We start from the raw sequence: 21,542 nt of genomic DNA, 5'->3' as shown, positions 1-21,542 counted from the left end.
GTCCAGTCAGGGGCCACGGGGTAAGAACGCGAAAACAATAAACACAATACTCACAAACACGATAGCAGTCCAAAGCATAGGAACGCTAAACAAATCACTTATAAAATTTCAACGATAACTAAACTATACAATGTTTTTTCTTACCAGGTAAAGCGACCTGGCCAACATAAATGATAGCGCAACGAAGTGGCTTAAAAACGTGCGCTTCTAAATATGGAGGGGGAAACCAGAGGGCCATGACCACGGGGAGAGAGAGACGCAAACTCCAAATCTACAGCAGCAGGCGTCGTCAGGGTCGGGATCGAACCCACGACCTCCTGCACACCAGGCGAGGTAGTCAACATCTCCTAGCCACCGTGATGATGATGAGAGAGAGAGAGAGACACGCAAACTCCCAAATATACAGCAGCAGGCATCGTCAGGGTCGGGATCGAACCCACGACCTCCTGTGTACCATCCTGTATACAAGGCGAGGTAGTTCACATCTCACCATGCAGAGAGAGAGAAATAGAGACATGCAAACTCCAAATATATAGCAATAGGCATCGTCAGGGTCAAGGATCAAGCCCACGGCCTACTGTATATCAGGCGAGGTAGTCAACATCTCCTAGCCTCCGTGATGATGATGATGAGAGACACGCAAACTCCAAATATACAGCAGCAGGCATCAGGATCGGGATCGAACCCACGACCTCCTGTGCACCAGGCGAGGTAGTCAACATCTCCTAGCCACCGTGATGATGATGATGAGAGAGAGAGAGACACGCAAACTCCCAAATATACAGCAGCAGGCGTCGTCAGGGTCGGGATCGAACCCACGACCTCCTGCACACCAGGCGAGGTAGTCAACATCTCCTAACCACCGAGATGATGATGAGAGAGAGAGACACGCAAACTCCAAATCTACAGCAGCAGTCGTTGTCAGGATCGGGATGGTGGTGGTGGTGGTGATGGTGATGATGATGGTGGTGGTGGTGGAGGACGTCTGTCCGTCCAAACTATTACCGCACAAGGTGAGGAGGTGGGAGGCGGTGTTCGAAATACAAAACAAAGGGCGGATGCTCGAAGCGATTTTAACGTCTGGCATCCAAATCGACAGGTCTGGGGGGTGGGGGAGGGGTGCCAAAAATAACAAGTGGCCAGCGACGTTAACCTTGTACCCCCCCCACCTCAACCGGCTGGCCGGAGATTCGTAACTCGAGGGGAGTGTAGCTGGCGGAGTGACCTTAGCCGTGTCCTTGACCCTTGCAGGGAGGATGACGCGACTCAATCAACTAACCCTGGCTCGTGACTCACGCAACTACTAACCCTGATGTAGAGTGTAGTGGAAAGTGTAGTCTATAGTATTGTATAGTGGTGAATAGTAGTCTATAGCACAGTGTACATTAGTTTAAAGTAGTCTATAGTGCAGTGTAAAGTGTAGTGTATGTAGTGTATAGTGTAGTATTTCGTCGTTTAGTGTCTTGTGTAGTGTATAGTAGTTTATAGTAGTCTATAGTGTAGTGTGTAGCAGTATATAGTGTAGTGTATAGTGTAGTATATATCAGTGTATAGTGAAGTGTATAGTGTAGTATATAGTAGTTTAGTGTATAGTGTAGTGTATAGTGTAGTATATAGTGTAGTAGTATATAGTGTAGTATATAGTGTAGTGTAGAGTGTAGTGTATAGTGTAGTGTATAGTGTAGTATATATCAGTGTATAGTGTAGTATAGTGTAGTGTATAGTGTAGTGTATAGTGTTGTATATAGTGTTGTATATATCAGTGTATAGTGTACTGTATAGTGTAGTGTAGTGTTGTATATAGTAGTGTGTAGTGTAGTATAGTGTAGTGTATAGTGTAGTACATAGCAGTGTATAGTGTAGTGTAGTATAGTGTAGTGTATAGTGTAGTGTATAGTGTAGTGTATAGTGTAGTGTATAGTGTAGTGTATAGTGTAGTGTATAGTGTAGTGTAGTAGTATAGTGTAGTGTATAGTGTAGTGTATAGTGTAGTGTATAGTGTAGTGTAGTATAGTGTAGTGTATAGTGTAGTGTATAGTGTAGTGTATAGTGTAGTGTATAGTGTAGTGTATAGTGTAGTGTATATAGCGAAAGCGCTGCTGCTGCTGCTGCTGCGAGGGTGAGCCGAGTTTGCGTGACGATTGTTTGGTGACGTTGTGTTTCATTAGTGGCACGAAGCACATTGTGTGTGTGTGTGCGCGTCTGTGCAACGCACGCCACGTAACGATGAGGAACTCGGTCTGCGCTGTTGGCTACGTACGGTGCGAAAGAAGTTCCACGCACATACACAGAGACCCGCAGACTCGCATATAGACTCGCAGACTCACATAGACACCCACAGACTCACATAGACCCACAGACTCACATAGACCCACAGACCCACACAGAGACCCACAGACTCACATAGACACACAGACCCACACAGAGACCCACAGACTCACATAGACCCACAGACCCACACAGAGACCCACAGACTCACATAGACACACAGACCCACACAGAGACCCACAGACTCACATAGACCCACAGACCCACACAGAGACCCACAGGCTCACATAGACCCACAGACCCACACAGAGATCCACAGACTCACACAGAGATCCACAGACTCACACAGAGATCCACAGACCCACACATAGACCCACACAGAGATCCACAGACTCACACATAGACCCACAGACCCACACAGAGATCCACAGACTCACATTGATTGCAAACTAATCTCTTTAGAACTGCCTGTTTGTCGCGTTCAGTTTGCTGTCCTCCCCCCAGCCACCTGCGTACATGCACACAACATAGGTACAACATGCCTACTCACGTGATCAACCGAGTCACGTGGTGTACGGCACCCGCAAATTCGATCGGCAAATCGGAAGCCGATGCCGTAACCCCCCCACCCTCGCTGCCCCCCCGACATACGTCACGACACGTCACGTGACACGTCACGACACATCACAACGCAACAGCAGCAGGCGCCAAAGAAAATGGTGGTGCGATCGCTGATTCGCGATTTTAAAAAAGTAGAGCCACCAGAAACAAGAGCCGTAATTCGGTGCAGTGAGGGATTAACGGCGGAGAAAGGCGACACGGGGGAGGCGGGGTGACACACACGCAGTGACACACACACACAGTGACACACACACACAGTGACACACACACACAGTGACACACACGCAGTGACACACGCAGTGACACACACACACAGTGACACACACGCACACAATGACACACACGCACACAATGATACACACACACAGTGACACACAACAAAGATCCCCCGTATAGCCTTAACAGACTGTAGGGGCAAGTGCTGTTAGCGAGCACCTATGAAGGCCAGAACGGTACACGAGGGGGTGGGTGGCCAGCACCACGCCCGACCGCCTTTGTCTCCCCAGTGGCGATGTTTACACACCGCACCAGGTACTCATTTAAGGCTGAGTCGACCTAGGGGAGGCCCAGGACCGGTTCAGATAATCGTCACTGGTGTTAGCCGTGAGCGGGAATCGAACCTGGGTCGCCAGGTTCATAGCGCAGCGCGCTAACCGCTACACTACCACTCCCCACAGTGACACACACACACAGTGACACACACACACACAGACACACACACACACACAGACACACACACAGTAACACACACACAGTGACACACACACAGTGACACGCACACACAGTGACACGCACACACAGTGACACACACACACAGTGATATAATACGAACTGTCCTAATGAACCGTACTCGAGTGGGAAATTGGCCACTAGCAATTAATTAGCCCCCCACCCTCACTCCCGCTTCCTCGCCCCCCCCACCACCCTCACTCACCCCACCTCCCTCCCTCCTCCCCCCCCCCGTCCCTACCTCCCTCCCGTCCCCTACCTCACTCCCTCCCCCCGTCCCTACCTCCCCCCCGTCCCTCTGCACTGGCAGGAGTGGAAGGGGGAAGGGGTGGTCATAGAGGAACGTGAGCCACGGTGACTGGGAGATGTTGACTACCTCGCCTGGTGTACAGGAAGTCGTGGGTTCGATCCCGACCCTGACGACGCCTGCTACTGCTGTATATTTGGAGTTTGCGTGTCTCTCTCTCTCATCATCATCATCACGGTGGCTAGGAGATGTTAACTACCTCGCCTGGTGTACAGGAAATCGTGGGTTCGATCCCGACCGCGTTGTTCAGAGTATTTGGCTTCAACCGCTGAGAATGTCCACGTGGTAAGTGCATGGAACAGAGGTGAGGTGTCAAGCAACGAACGTCGCGACAAAGACTAACACGAGGAAGGAAGGAGGGGGACAGCCAAGTTGCATTTCACGGGGCGTTGTTGTGAAACAAAATTAGGCTGTCTTCTTGGTTCTTTCGGTAAAGTCACGTAGAAGGGAAGTAATAAAATAATACAAATAAAACATAATAAAATATTATGCAGGGATTCATCTTCTTGGTTCTTTCGGTAAAGTCACGTAGAAGGGAAATAATAATATAATACAAATAAAACATAATAAAATATTATGCAGGGATTCATCTTCTTGGTTCTTTCGGTAAAGTCACGTAGAAGGGAAATAATAAAATAATTAAAATAAAACATAATAAAATATTATGCAGGGATTCATCTTCTTGGTTCTTTCGGTAAAGTCACGTAGAAGGGAAATAATAATATAATACAAATAAAACATAATAAAATATTATGCAGGGATTCATCTTCTTGGTTCTTTCGGTAAAGTCACGTAGAAGGGAAGTAATAAAATAATAAAAATAAAACATAATAAAATATTATGCAGGGATTCATCTTCTTGGTTCTTTCGGTAAAGTCACGTAGAAGGGAAGTAATAAAATAATAAAAATAAAACATAATAAAATATTATGCAGGGATTCATCTTCTTGGTTCTTTCGGTAAAGTCACGTAGAAGGGAAATAATAAAATAATAAAAATAAAACATAATAAAATATTATGCAGGGATTCATCTTCTTGGTTCTTTCGGTAAAGTCACGTAGAAGGGAAATAATAAAATAATACAAATAAAACATAATAAAATATTATGCAGGGATTCATCTTCTTGGTTCTTTCGGTAAAGTCATCACGTAGAAGGGAAATAATAAAATAATAAAAATAAAACATAATACAATTCTCACGACGTTTCGGCCACAACGCAAGCAGCCGTCCTCAGGCGATAGTAGTATAGTAGTGTAGTGTATAGTGTAGTAGTGTAGTAGTGTAGTGTATAGTGTAGTAGTGTAGTGTATAGTGTAGTAGTGTAGTGTGTAGTGTAGTGTAGTATATAGTGTAGTAGTGTATAACGTAGTGTATAGTATAGTGTATAGTATAGTGTATAGTGTAGTGTATAGTGTAGTATATAGTGTAGTATAGTAGTATAGTGTAGTATATAGTGTAGTGTAAAGTGTAGTGTATAGTGTAGTGTATAGTGTAGTGTATAGTGTAGTGTTTAGTGTAGTGTATAGTGTAGTATATAGTGTAGTGTATAGTGTAGTGTATAGTGTAGTGTATAGTGTAGTATATAGTGTAGTGTATAGTGTAGTATATAGTGTAGTGTATAGTGTAGTGTTTAGTGTAGTGTATAGTGTAGTATATAGTGTAGTATATAGTGTAGTGTATAGTGTAGTGTATAGTGTAGTGTATAGTGTAGTATATAGTGTAGTGTATAGTGTAGTATATAGTGTAGTGTATAGTAGTGTATAGTGTAGTGTATAGTGTAGTATAGTAGTATAGTGTAGTGTATAGTAGTGTAGTGTATAGTGTAGTGTATAGTAGTGTAGTGTATAGTGTAGTGTATAGTGTAGTGTATAGTGTAGTAGTGTATAGTGTAGTGTATAGTGTAGTAGTGTATAGTGTAGTATAGTAGTATAGTGTAGTGTATAGTAGTGTAGTGTATAGTGTAGTGTATAGTAGTGTAGTGTATAGTGTAGTGCATAGTGTAGTGTATAGTGTAGTAGTGTATAGTGTAGTAGTGTATAGTGTAGTAGTGTATAGTGTTGTAGTGTATAGTGTAGTGCATAGTGTAGTGTATAGTGTAGTAGTGTATAGTGTAGTGCATAGTGTAGTGTATAGTGTAGTAGTGTATAGTGTAGTGTATAGTGTAGTGTGTAGTAGTTATAGTGTAGTAGTGTAATGTGTATAGTGTAGTAGTGTATAGTGTAGTGTATAGTGTAGTATAGTAGTATAGTGTATAGTGTAGTGTATAGTAGTGTAGTGTATAGTGTAGTGTATAGTGTAGTGTATAGTGTAGTGTATAGTGTAGTATAGTAGTATAGTGTATAGTGTAGTGTATAGTAGTGTAGTGTATAGTGTAGTGTATAGTGTAGTGTATAGTGTAGTATAGTGTATAGTGTAGTGTATAGTAGTGTAGTGTATAGTGTAGTGTATAGTAGTGTAGTGTATAGTGTAGTGTATAGTGTAGTGTATAGTGTAGTATAGTAGTATAGTGTATAGTGTAGTGTATAGTAGTGTAGTGTATAGTGTAGTGTATAGTGTAGTGTATAGTGTAGTATAGTGTATAGTGTAGTGTATAGTAGTGTAGTGTATAGTGTAGTGTATAGTAGTGTAGTGTATAGTGTAGTGTATAGTGTAGTGTATAGTGTAGTATAGTGTATAGTGTAGTGTATAGTAGTGTAGTGTATAGTGTAGTGTATAGTAGTGTAGTGTATAGTGTAGTGTATAGTGTAGTGTATAGTGTAGTATAGTAGTATAGTGTATAGTGTAGTGTATAGTAGTGTAGTGTATAGTGTAGTGTATAGTGTAGTGTATAGTAGTGTAGTGTATAGTGTAGTGTATAGTGTAGTGTATAGTGTAGTGTATACTATACACTACACTATACACTACACTATACACTACACTATACACTATACTACTATACTACACTATACACTGTATAGTGTAGTATAGTAGTATAGTGTATAGTGTAGTGTATAGTAGTGTAGTGTATAGTGTAGTGTATAGTGTAGTAGTGTATATGTAGTGTATAGTGTAGTAGTGTATAATGTAGTGTAGTGTATAGTGTATAATGTAGTGTATAGTGTAGTAGTGTATAATGTAGTGTATAGTGTAGTAGTGTATAGTGTAGTGTATAGTGTAGTAGTGTATAGTGTAGTAGTGTATAGTGTAGTGTATAGCGTACAGACCTGTTGTAGTCGCGCACGACCAGCAGCACGTTCTCTCTGAGCGCACGCAGCTCATCGTAGCGACTGTACACTTCGGCGGCGTAGTGCGGCACCTCGAACGACATCCGGTCCCAGTAGAACACCTCGGCAAACGTCTTGAGTAGCGACCTGCGGGGCGAGAGGGGGGGGGGGGGTCAGGGTCTTGACGTGCGTCATCTGGGTCATCTGGGGCATCTCGTCATCTGGGTCATCTCGGTCATCTGGGTCATCTCGGTCATCTGGGTCATCTCGGTCATCTGGGTCATCTCGGTCATCTCAATCATATTCTTACTTGATACAGCTGTCGTGCTGTGACGGTTCCACCTGAAGACGGAAGCTTGTGTTGCCTCCGAAACGTCGTGATTTGTATTTAATTTTACTTTTATTAACTTTAATTTTTTACCTACATGGTGACTTTACCGAAAAAACCAAGAATATGAATCCTTGCAGTCACGAAAGCTTCAAATCTAGCATCTCAATCATCTCGGTCATCTCGGTCATCTGGATCATCTGGGTCATCTCGGTCATCTGGTTCATCTGGGTCATCTCGGTCATCTGGGTCATCTGGGTCATCTGGTTCATCTGGGTCATCTCGGTCATCTCGGTCATCTGGATCATCTGGGTCATCTCGGTCATCTGGTTCATCTGGGTCATCTCGGTCATCTGGTTCATCTGGGTCATCTCGGTCATCTGGGTCATCTGGGTCATCTGGTTCATCTGGGTCATCTCGGTCATCTCGGTCATCTGGTTCATCTGGGTCATCTCGGTCATCTGGGTCATCTGGGTCATCTGGGTCATCTCGGTCAATGTCGGTCATCTGGGTCATCTCGGTCATCTGGGTCATCTCGGTCATCTCGGTCATCTGGGTCATCTGGGTAATCTCGGTCATCTGGCTCATCTGGGTCATCTGGGTCATTTCGGTTCATCTGGGTCATCTGGGTCATTTCGGTCATCTGGGTCATCTCGGTCAATGTCGGTCATCTGGGTCATCTCGGTCATCTGGGTCATCTCGGTCATCTCGGTCATCTGGGTCATCTGGGTAATCTCGGTCATCTGGCTCATCTGGGTCATCTGGGTCATTTCGGTTCATCTGGGTCATCTGGGTCATTTCGGTCATCTGGGTCATCTCGGTCAATGTCGGTCATCTGGGTCATCTCGGTCATCTGGGTCATCTCGGTCATCTCGGTCATCTGGGTCATCTGGGTCATCTCGGTCATCTGGGTCATCTGGGTCATCTGGGTCATTTCGGTTCATCTGGGTCATCTGGGTCATTTCGGTCATCTGGGTCATCTGGGTCATCTGGGTCATTTCGGTTCATCCGGGTCATCTGGGTCATCTGGGTCATTTCGGTTCATCTGGGTCATCTGGGTCATTTCGGTTCATCTGGGTCATCTGGGTCATCTGGGTCATTTCGGTCATCTGGGTCATCTGGGTCATCTGGGTCATCTCAATCATCTGGGTCATCTGGGTCATCTCGGTCATCTGAGTCATCTGGGTCATCTGGGTCATCTCGGTCATCTGGGTCATCTCAGTCATCTGGGTCATCTCAGTCATCTGGGTCATCTCGGTCATCTGGGTCATCTCGGTCATCTCGGTCATCTCGGTCATCTGGGTCATCTCGGTCATTGGTGTTGGACCAGATGACACCCAAAAGGCGTACAACTCAAAAAACACCAATGGAGACTAGGCTCTAAGGAAAGCTGTCTCGGGTGTGGACCAATCAACTTCAAGGACAGTGCATATCATTATCATCATCAGAATTGTTTCTTTTTGTTTCCATTTTGACTACTTGTGTTGTGGTTATTGCAAACATGATGCCTTGTATAAATGTGTCAGTTTTTGTACCAGTTGAAAGGGTAAAAACCTACTACTATATTTTGCCACTGGTAAAGGAGATGTCTCATAGTGTCAAATTTAAAATAGTTTATTTATTGACCGACCCACTCACCACTCACACCGCAACCCACCCACCCACCCACCTGCTCCTACCACCTTCCCCCAATTAGCGCCGCTCGCTCTCCCGACGCTGAAAAGGAGCCAACGCGCTCGCTTAATTACGGGCGGCAGACGCTCGACTACGAGCGATAACAAACAACAAACAACAACAACAAACAACAAACAAGGACGGGCAGGGAATTACATTTTCTGGGCGGAGGGATGGAGGAGGCTCGTGGCGATCGAAAAGTTTGCCGAGTTCGACTCCTGGTCAGGGATGTGATTTGGAGTCTGTGTGTCTCTCTCTCTCTCATCATCATCACGGTGGCTAGGAGATGTTGACTACCTTGCCTGGTACGCAGGAGGGCGTGGGTTCGATCCCGACCCTGACGACGCCTGCTGCTGTATATTTGGAGTTTGCGTCTCTCTCTCTCTCATCATCATCACGGTGGCTAGGAGATGTTGACTACCTCGCCTGGTACACAGGAGGTCGTGGGTTCGATCCCGACCCTGACGATGCCTGCTGCTTTTTTTTTGAAGTCTGTGTGTCTCTCTCTTATCATCATCATCACGGTGGCTAGGAGATGTTGACTACCTCGCCTGGTACACAGGAGGTCGTGGGTTCGATCCCGACCCTGACGATGCCTGCTGCTTTTTTTTTGAAGTCTGTGTGTCTCTCTCTTATCATCATCATCACGGTGGCTAGGAGATGTTGACTACCTCGCCTGGTACACAGGAGGTCGTGGGTTCGATCCCGACCCTGACGACGCCTGCTGCTGTATATTTGGAGTTTGCGTGTCTCTCTCTCATCATCATCATCACGGTGGCTAGGAGATGTTGACTACCTCGCCTGGTACGCAGGAGGTCGTGGGTTCGATCCCGACCCTGACGATGCCTGCTGCTGCTGTAGATTTGGAGTTTGCGTGTCTCTCTCTCTCTCATCATCACGGTGGCTATGAGATGTTGACTACCTCGTCTGGTGTACAGGAGGTCGTGGGTTTGATCCCGACCCTGACGACGCCTGCTGCTGCTGTATATTTGGAGTTTGCGTGTCTCTCTCTCTCTCATTATCATCATCACGGTGGCTAGGAGATGTTGACTACCTCGCCTGGTACGCAGGAGGTCGTGGGTGGAGGGAGGGGAGGGTGGAGGGAGGAGGGGAGGGTGGAGGGAGGAGGGGAGGGTGGAGGGAGGGAGTTTGTATCCGTCAGACCTGGCAGGCGGCCCTCATGAGGGAGAGACATTTCCCGGCGGTTCGAATCCATCGGCCGCCCTCCTACTTTATGCTTTTGTTGTTGTTGTTGTTGTTTTTGTGTTGTTGTTGTTGTTGTCAGCCTGTAAGTTTGTACCGCTGGGCAAAAGGCCTCCCACTGTTGTATTCGCGTCTTAATTGCTTTCGACTTGCGGGGGGAGACACAACACAGACCCACAGATTCATACACAGAGACGCACAGACTCACAGAGACCCACAGAGAAACACAGACTCACACACAGAGACCCACAGACTCACACACAGAGACCCACAGACTCACAAAGACCCCCAGACTCACACAGAGACCCACAGAGACTCACAGAGACACAGAGAGACCCACAGACTCACACACATACACCCACAGAGACTCATAGAGACCCACAGAGACTCACAGAGACCCACAGACTCACACACACAGAGACCCACAGACACCCACACATACACCCACAGACTCACACACAGACACACACAGAGACCCACAAACTCACACACAGAGACCCACAGCCTCACAGAAACCCACAGAGACCCACAGACTGACACACAGAGACCCACAGACACCCACAGACTCACACACAGAGACACCCACAGACACCCACACACACACAGAGACCCACAGAGACTCACATACACCCACAGAGACCCACAGACTCACACACACACACACAGAGACCCACACACACCCACAGAGACCCACAGGCTCACTCACATACACCCACAGACACCCACAGACTCACACACAGACACCCACAGACTCACACACAGACACCCACAGACTCACACACACACCCACACACACCCACAGCCTCACACACACACACACACGTGAAACCCCACACACACACACGCACACCTGTCGAAGTTGACGTCGATGGTGCCCGGGTGCTCGCGGCTGCGCACCAGCACGGGGACGTCGAGCCGCGCCAGCGCCTGCTTGTCCACGGCGCCCGCCCACTCGCCGTAGTGGCGCCGCACCGCCTCGGCTAGAGCCTGCGCCAGCTGCCGCTGAGCCCCGGACACCTCGTCGCCCACGCCGCAGGGCGGCAGGAAGCTGGCGTCGCGCAAGGCCTGAGGAGCACGCGCGGAGAGACGGGGGGAGAGAGATGTACACAGAGAAGTATAGACTTGTACCGGGACTCATAGACTTACACAGAGACCAATAGACTCACACAGAAACCCATAGATTTACACAGAGACCCAGAGGTGTACACAAAGAACCAGAGACTTATACAGAGACCCAGAGATGTACACAGGGAACCATAGACTTATACCGGGATCCAGAGATGTACACAGGGAACCATGGACTTGTACCGGGACTCATAGACTCACACAGGACCCAGAGATGTACACAGGGAAGTATAGACTTGTACCGGGACTCATAGACTCACACAGAGACACAGAGATGTACACAGGGACTCATAGACTTACACAGCACTCATAGACTCACACAGAGACCAATAGATTCACACAGAGACCCATAGACTTACACAGTGACTCATAGACTTATACCGGGACTCATAGACTCACACAGAGACCAATAGATTCACACAGAGACCCATAGACTCACACAGAGACGCATAGATTCACACAGAGACCCAGAGATGTACACAGGGAACCATAGACTTATACCGGGACTCATACACTTACATAGAGACCCATAGACTCACACAGGACCCATAGACTCACAGAGAGACCCATAGACTTACACAGAGACCCAGAGATGTACACAGGGAAGTATAGACTTGTACCGGGACTCATAGACTTACACAGAGACCCATAGACTCACACAGAGACCCATAGATTCACACAGAGACGTATAGACTCAAACAGAGACCCATAGACTCACACAGAGACCCACAGACTCACACAAAGACCCAGAGATGTACACAGGGAACCATAGACTCACACAGAGACCCAGAGATGTACACAGGGAACCATAGACTCACACAGAGACCCAGAGATGTACACAGGGAACCATAGACTTATACCGGGACTCATAGATTTACACAGAGGCCCGTAGACTCACACAGAGACCCAAAGATGTACACAGGGAACCATAGACTTACACAGCACTCATAGACTTACAGGGGACCCATAGACTTACACAGAGACTCACAGACTCACACAGAGACCAGTAGACTCACACAGAGACCCATAGACTCACACAGAGACCCATAGACTCACACAGAGACCCACAGACTCACACAGAGACCAGTAGACTCACACAGAGACCCATAGACTCACACAGAGACCCATAGACTCACACAGAGACCCATAGACTCACACAGAGACCCATAGATTTACACAGCACTCATAGACTTACAGGGGACCCATAGACTCACACAGAGACCCATAGACTCACACAGAGACCCATAGACTCACACAGAGACCCACAGACTCACACAGAGACCCACAGACTCACACAGAGACCCACAGACTCACACAGAGACCCATAGATTCACACAGAGACCCATAGACTCACACAGAGACCCATAGACTCACACAGAGACCCATAGACTCACACAGAGACCCATAGACTCACACAGAGACCCATAGACTCACACAGAGACCCACGGATTCACACAGAGACCCACAGACTCACACAGAGACCCACAGACTCACACAGAGACCCACAGACTCACACAGAGACCCATAGACTCACACAGAGACCCATAGATTCACACAGAGACCCATAAACTCACACAGAGACCCATAGACTCACACAGAGACCCACAGACTCACACACAGACCCACAGACTCACACAAAGACCCATAAACTCACACAGAGACCCATAGACTCACACAGAGACCCATAGACTCACACAGAGACCCATAGACTCACACAGAGACCCATAGATTCACACAGAGACCCATAAACTCACACAGAGACCCATAGACTCACACAGAGACCCACAGACTCACACACAGACCCACAGACTCACACAGAGACCCATAGACTCACACAGAGACCCATAAACTCACACAGAGACCCATAGACTCACACAGAGACCCATAGACTCACACTCGCCGGGACTCTGAAGTTAATTTGCCGGAACCCATCTGTGAGTCTAATCACGCTACAGATTGACGCGACCACGCCATTACAAGTCTCTCCGTAAGAGTGGGTGTTAGTAAGTGTGGGTGTTCGCTCACAACAACGAGCGGAGCGCCGGGTGGCTAAAGCACAGCGAGTTGGTACAGCAGGGGGCACAGGTGGTGCATCAGCCAGTCATCTCGGTCATCTCGGTCAGTCGACCCATGGCACCTGCTGGGTCTGCCCCGTGACCTCCTCCTGCCAGCGGGCGTTCGACACTTCACGTGGTAGCCTCAAGGTGCACGTGGCCTGGCACAAGCGTCGTGGTGACGTCACCGCCACTTAGTGGCGAATGGCGGTTGTTGTTGTGTGTATGTGTGTGTATATATGTGTGTGTGTCTGTGTGTGTGTCTGTGTTGTGTTCGTAAGTGCGGTGTTCATACGTTTTGGTGTTCCTCTGTGCAGTGTTCTAAGTCAGATGTTAGTAAGTCGATGGCTTGCCTGTATTCTCTTTCCCATACGGATACAAAAAGCCCAGTCCATCTTCTTGGTTCTTTCGGTAAAGTCACGTAGAATGGAAATAATAAAATAATAAAAATAAAACATAATAAAATATTATGCAGGGATTCATCTTCTTGGTTCTTTCGGTAAAGTCACGTAGAATGGAAATAATAAAATAATACAAATAAAAGATAATAAAATAATTCTCACGACGTTTCGGCCACAACGCAAGCAGCCGTCCTCAGGTGAAGACCAGGTCTGTCGGGGAGACAGCGTCATTCAGACGGCTGCTTGCGTTGTGGCCGAAACGTCATGAGAATTGTATTGTATTATGTTTTATTTTTATTATTTTATTATTTCCCTTCTACGTGACTTTACCGAAAGAACCAAGAAGATGAATCCCTGCATAATATTTTATTATGTTTTATTTGTATTATTTTATTATTTCCATTCTACGTGACTTTACCGAAAGAACCAAGAAGATGAATCCCTGCGTAATATTTTATGTTTTATTTTTATTATTTTACTATTTCCCTTCTACGTGACTTTACCGAAAGAACCAACAAGATGAATCCCTGCAGTCACGAAAGAAGCTTTACATCGAAATAAAACCCAGTCCATTTGTCATTTGATTCCTCGCACGCAACAACAACAGCAGCAGCCTTCATTCGCCGCTCACGTGGTGCGTGACGTCACCGCGGCGCTTGTGCCAGGCTAGGTGCACTTTGACATCGCTGTGAGTAGCAGCAGCTACGAACACACAAAGACAAAGATCCCCCGTGTAGCCTCTAACAGGCTGTTGGGGCAAGTGCTGTGAGTAGCAGCAGCTATAAACACAGAGACAAAGATCCCCCGTGTAGCCTCTAACAGGCTGTAGGGGCAAGTGCTGTTAGAAGTAGCGAGTAGCAGCAGCTATGAACACAGAGACAAAGATCCCCCGTGTAGCCTCTAACAGGATGTAGGGGCAAGTGCTGTAAGTAGCAGCAGCTACGAACACACAAAGACAAAGATCCCCCGTGTAGCCTCTAACAGACTGTTGGGGCAAGTGCTGTGAGTAGCAGATGGGTGGCCAGCCCTCATGGCGGGCGTGAGCTTGAGTCGAACTCTGGTCTCGTAGCGTCGCCCTCACTGCTGCGCCACCACTCCCCGCGACACGCGCCCTCGCTTTAATTGTCAATCAATTAATCTCTTGAGGACATGAAAGATTATCGAGCGAACGTCATCTCCAAGCCATCGATTTCCACGAACCTTTTACCCCCCCCCGCCACCACCTCTCTCTCTTTCTCTCTCTTCCTCGACCCCCACAACTCCCCTCCACCACCACCACAATGCTACTCCCTCCCTCCTCTGCCTATGCACGAAAGATTCCCCTCCCCCCCTCCCCGTAGCTGGGACCGTCACAGCCAGATTTGCTGTATCAAGTGAGGCAGGGATTCCAAGATTTGCCGTATCAAGTGAAGCAGGGATTCCAAGATTTGCTGTATCAAGTGAGGCAGGGATTCCAACATTTGCTGCACCAAGTGAGGCAGGGATTCCAACATTTGCTGTATCAAGTGAGGCAGGGATTCCAAGATTTGCTGCACCAAGTGAGGCAGGGATTCCAAGATTTGCTGTATCAAGTGAGGCAGGGATTCCAAGATTTGCTGCACCAAGTGAGGCTGGGATTCCAAGATTTGCTGCACCAAGTGAGGCAGGGATTCCAAGATTTGCTGTATCAAGTGAGGCAGGGATTCCAAGATTTGCTGCACCAAGTGAGGCAGGGATTCCAAGATTTGCTGCACCAAGTGAGGCAGGGATTCCAAGATTTTCTGCACCAAGTGAGGCAGGGATTCCAACATTTGCTGTATCAAGTGAGGCAGGGATTCCAAGATTTTCTGCATCAAGTGAGGCAGGGATTCCAAGATTTGCCGTATCAAGTGAGGCAGGGATTCCAAGATTTGCTGCACCAAGTGAGGCAGGGATTCCAAGATTTGCTGCACCAAGTGAGGCAGGGATTCCAAGATTTTCTGCATCAAGTGAGGCAGGGATTCCAAGATTTTCTGCATCAAGTGAGGCAGGGATTCCAAGATTTGCTGCACCAAGTGAGGCAGGGATTCCAAGATTTGCCGTATCAAGTGAGGCAGGGATTCCAAGATTTGCTGCACCAAGTGAGGCAGGGATTCCAAGATTTGCTGCACCAAGTGAGGCTGGGATTCCAAGATTTGCTGCACCAAGTGAGGCAGGGATTCCAAGATTTGCTGCACCAAGTGAGGCAGGGATTCCAAGATTTGCTGCACCAAGTGAGGCAGGGATTCCAAGATTTTCTGCATCAAGTGAGGCAGGGATTCCAAGATTTGCTGCACCAAGTGAGGCAGGGATTCCAAGATTTGCTGCACCAAGTGAGGCAGGGATTCTAAGATTTGCCGTATCAAGTGAGGCAGGGATTCCAAGATTTGCTGCACCAAGTGAGGCAGGGATTCTAAGATTTGCCGTATCAAGTGAGGCAGGGATTCCACTTGATGCAGCAAGTCTGGCTGTGACGGTCCCACCCGATGACGGAGACTTGTGTTGCCTCCCAAACGTCGTGATTTTTATTATTTTATTTTTTATTAATTTTAATTTCATTTTTTTCACCCACGTGACTTTACCGAAAAAACCAACGGCACGAATCCTTGCAGTCACGAAAGCTTCAAATCTAGAGGCAATACAATTTGTTTTAAAAATGCAAAAGTCTCTCTCCCCTCTGGGTCTCCCTTCTCGCTCTCTCCAAGTCAAATTCTATCTCTCCATCTCTCTCGCTGTCTCTCTCTCTATCGCACTCTCACGAGTGAAGTGGGGAGGGAGGAGGCATTACGCCCGTGCCGCTCCGATGGGCACGGCAAAGTTCGCGAGCCTTCCAGCGGCCTCCGTCGATCTGGTGGAGGGGGTGGTAGCAGCGGTGACGTGTGTTTGCACGTGTGTGAGTCGATGGGTGTGTGTGTGAGTCTATGTATGTGTGTGTGTGAGTCTATGGGTGTGTGTGTGTGTGTTTATGGGTGTGTGTGTGTGTGAGTCTGTGTGTGTGTGTGTGTCTATGGGTGTGTATGTCAGTCTGTGGGTGTGTGTATGTGTGAGTCTATGGGTGTCTGTGTGCGAGTCGGTGGGTCTCTGTGTGTGAGTCTGTGGGTCTCTGTGTGTGAGTCTGTGGGTCTCTGTGTGTGAGTCTATGGGTGTGTGTGTATGAGTCTATGGGTGTGTGTGTGTGAGTCTATGGGTATCTGTGTGTCAGTCTATGGATGTGTGCGTGAGTCTATGGGTGTCTGAGTATATGGATGCATATGTGTGTGTCTATGGATCTCTGTGTGAGTCTATGGGTCTCTGTGTGAGTCTATGGGTCTCTGTGTGAGTCTATGGGTCTCTGTATGAGTCTATGGGTGTGTGTGTGAGTCTATGGGTGTCTGAGTATATGGATGCATATGTGTGTGTCTATGGGTCTCTGTGTGAGTCTATGGGTCTCTGTGTCAGTCTATGGGTCTCTGTGTGAGTCTATGGGTCTCTGTATGAGTCTATGGGTGTGTGTGTGAGTCTATGGGTGTCTGAGTATATGGATGCATATGTGTGTGTCTATGGGTCTCTGTGTGAGTCTATGGGTCTCTGTGTGAGTCTATGGGTCTCTGTGTGAGTCTATGGGTCTCTGTATGAGTCTATGGGTGTGTGTGTGAGTCTATGGGTCTATGTATGAGTCTATGGGTGTGTGTGTGAATCTATGGGTCTATGTATGAGTCTATGGATCCCTGCGTGAGTCTATGGGTCTATATCTGAGTCTATGGGTCTCCGTATAAGTCTATGTGTCTCTGCATAAGTCTATGGGTCTCTGTGTGAGTCGACGGATCTCCACCGTACTGCACGGTCAACAGGGAAACGCGCTTCGGCATGCAAATGCCGCCCAGTGTTCACAGGAGGTTTGTGAGCTGGGTGTGCAGCTGGTTAGTTCCCGCACGTGCTCCTCGTTCCCTGAGTTGAACAAGTCACGGCTCCACCACTCAATCTTTGCGCAACATCAAAGGGTTAGAGAGAGAGAGGTCGCAGAGGCGAGCCTGCCTGTGACTCTCCCACTCTCTCTCTCGTGAACAAAGATACCGCCCCCCCCACCACCACCACCGTACCCGTACCCGGCCGCACCAGGGTCGCAAATGGGTACCCGTACCCGTACCCGGCCGGGTACAGGTAGCCGTATCCTACCCGTACCCTACCCGAAATGAGTGACAAACGGTGACTCACCAGTGACTCACGGCCGACCCGTACCCGTACCCTGCCGCACCAGGGTCGCAAACGGCTACCCGTACCCAGCCGGGTACGGGTAGCCGGGTATCGGGTAGGGTACGGGTATCGGGTACCCGGTTGCGACCTCTGCCACCGTGTAGCCTTTAACGGACTGCTGGGGCAAGTGCTGTTCGTAGCGAGAAGCAGCAGCAGCAGCAGTACCTCTGTAGGCAGGAAAATGTGGCAAAGCGAGGCGGTGTGGGTGGGCAGTTCTACCAAACAAAGATCCCCCGTATAGCCTTAACAGACTGTAGGGGCAAGTGCTGGTGGTGGTGGTGGTGGCGGTGACGGCGGTGGTGGTGGTGGTGGTGGCGGTGGTGGCGGTGGTAGCGGCGGTGGTGGTGGCGGTGATGGTGGTGGTGGCGGTGGCAGTGATGGTGGCGGTGATGGTGGCGGTGGCAGTGACGGCGGTGGCGGTGATGGTAGCGGTGATGGTGGCGGTGGTGGTGGTGGTGGCGGTGGTGGCGGTGGTGGCGGTGGCGGTGGTGGCGGTGGTGGTGGCGGTGACGGTGGCGGCGGTGGTGGTGGCGGTGGTGGCGGTGGTGGTGATGGTGGTGGTGGCGGTGGAGGCGGCGGTGACGGTGGCGGTGGTGGAGGCGGCAGGCAGTAAAGTGCATTAGGCTCTGTGATGGGCGGCACGAATCGTCCGCAGCGATTTAGCGTCAGGCCTTCTCATTTCTATTTACCTTCTTATGTTTTGTGTGCGTATGTGTGTGTGTTTGTGTGTGTTTGTGTGTGTGTGTGCGTGTTTGTGTGTGTATTTGTGTGTGTGTGTGCGTGTTTGTGTGTGTATTTGTATGTGTTATGTGTGTGTTTGTGTGTTTGTGTGTGTGTGTTTGTGTGCGTGTTTGTGTGTGTATTTGTGTTTGTCTATATATATGTGTGTGTGTGTTTGTGTGTGTTTGTGTGTGTATTTGTGTGTGTTTGTGTGTGTGTTTGTATGTGTTTGTCTGTGTGTTTGTCTGTGTGTTTGTGTGTGTCTGTGTGTGTATATGTGTGTATTTGTATGTGTTTGTCTGTGTGTGTGTTTGTGTGTGTGTTTGTGTGTATTTGTGTGTTTGTGTGTGTTTGTGTGTGTGTTTGTGTGTGTGTTTGTGTGTATTTGTATGTGTGTGTGTGTATGTGTGTGTGTTTGTGTGTGTGTGTTTGTGTGTGTCTGTATGGGGAGCGGTAGTGTAGCGGTTAGCGCGCTGCGCTGTGAACCTGGCGACCCGGGTTCGATTCCCGCTCACGGCCAACACCAGTGACGATTATCTGAACCGGTCCTGGGCCTCCCCTAGGTCTACTCAGCCTGAAATGAGTACCTGGTGCGGTGTGTAAACATCGCCATTGGGGAGACAAAGGCGGTCGGGCGTGGTGCTGGCCACCCACCCCCTCGTTCGTGTACCGTTCCGGCCTTCATAGGTGCTCGCTAACAGCACTTGTCCCTACAGTCTGTTAAGGCTATACGGGGGATCTTTATCTTTGTGTGTGTCTGTGTGTGTCTGTGTGTTTGTGTGACAGTGCCTCCGGATCAGCGTTTGGTGTCGGGAGACTGGAGCTGAGCTGGCCACGAGTGAGCGAGCGGCCAAGGGGGAGAGACACAGAGAGGGGTGGGTGGCTTGGTGGGTGGCGGGGTGGGTGGCTGGGTGGGTGGCTGGGTGGGTGGGTGGGTGTCTGAGTGAGTGGCTGGGTGGGTGGGTGGCTGGGTGGCTGAGTGAGTGGGTGGCTGAGTGAGTGGGTGGCTGAGTGAGTGGCTGAGCGAGTGGGTGGCTGGGTGGCTGGGTGGGTGGGTGGGTGGCTGGCTGGGTGGCTGGCTGGGTAAGTGGGTGGGTGGCTGGCTGGCTGGGTAAGTGGGTGGGTGATGGTGGGTGGCTGGCTGGGTGACTGGGTGGGTAAGTGGCCGGGTGGCTGGGTGATGGTGGCTTAGTGTCCGCATCACGAGCACCCCTTTGTGACACTAAAAGTATTTTTTTTGGCGGTGGTGGTGGTAGTGGTGGTAGGGGCTGGCAGTGGTGGTGGTAGGCGTCGTGGTGGTTGTGGTGGCGGTGCTGGTGGTGGTAGTGGTGGTAGTGGTGGTGGTGGTAGTGGTGGTGGTGGTAGTGGTGGTGGTGGACAACCGTGACGCCACCGTCTCACCCCAAGCACTAAAACTCAACCAGTTTGTGTTTCATTGTAGCAGGCAAGTCACCACTGAGCTGTTCTGTAGCTCCTATTTCAGAAGCGACCACTATTACAGAGGCCCTGGTTCCATCCCGGTCCTGATAGCTGTTGTATATTGGAGTTTGTCTCTCACACATACACACGCACGCGCACACTTACACACACGCACACGCACACACACGCACACGCACACACACGCACACTCGCACACACTCACCCACTCACCCACTCACCCACACACTCACCCACTCACCCACCCACACACCCACCCACCCACTCACCCACACACCCACTCACCCACCCACCCACACACCCACCCACTCACCCACCCACCCACTCACCCACCCACCCACCCACTCACCCACCCCACCCACACACTCACCCACTCACCCACCCACACACCCACCCACTCACCCACACACCCACTCACCCACCCACACACCCACCCACTCACCCACACACCCACACACACACCCACACACCCACTCACCCACACACCCACACACTCACCCACACACCCACCCACCCACACACCCACACACCCACCCACCCACACACTCACCCACTCACCCACACACCCACACACTCACCCACCCACCCACTCACCCACCCACACACCCACACACCCACCCACACACTCACCCACTCACCCACACACCCACACACTCACCCACTCACCCACACACCCACTCACCCACCCACCCACTCACCCACCCACCCACTCACCCACCCACCCACCCACCCACCCACCCACTCACCCACCCACCCACACACTCACCCACTCACCCACCCACCCACACACCCACCCACTCACCCACACACCCACTCACCCACACACACACCCACCCACTCACCCACCCACACACCCACCCACTCACCCACACACCCACACACACACCCACACACCCACTCACCCACACACCCACACACTCACCCACACACCCACCCACCCACACACCCACCCACCCACACACTCACCCACTCACCCACACACCCACACACTCACCCACCCACCCACTCACCCACACACCCACCCACCCACACACCCACACACCCACCCACTCACACACTCACCCACTCACCCACACACCCACACACTCACCCACTCACCCACACACCCACTCACCCACCCACTCACCCACCCACCCACCCACTCACCCACCCACACACTCACCCACTCACCCACCCACCCACACACCCACCCACTCACCCACACACCCACTCACCCACACACACACCCACCCACTCACCCACC

General features: G+C 49.5%; 1 protein-coding gene across 1 annotated transcript in view; it reads right to left on the bottom strand.

Annotated features, from left to right (window-relative positions):
* LOC144952415 (dynein axonemal heavy chain 2-like) overlaps nt 1–21,542 on the bottom strand; it is a 254,517-nt gene that overhangs the window by 202,000 nt on the left and 30,975 nt on the right. Inside the window, 2 exon segments of the mRNA XM_078882811.1 lie at nt 7,128–7,274; nt 11,183–11,397. Coding sequence (XP_078738937.1) covers nt 7,128–7,274; nt 11,183–11,397 — 362 coding nt within the window.

This window comes from Lampetra fluviatilis, chromosome 67 (assembly GCF_964198595.1).
Source record: "Lampetra fluviatilis chromosome 67, kcLamFluv1.1, whole genome shotgun sequence".
Lineage (NCBI taxonomy): Eukaryota > Metazoa > Chordata > Hyperoartia > Petromyzontiformes > Petromyzontidae > Lampetra > Lampetra fluviatilis.
Note: the sequence above shows the minus strand (reverse complement) of the source record. Positions and strands in the feature narration are given on the sequence as shown.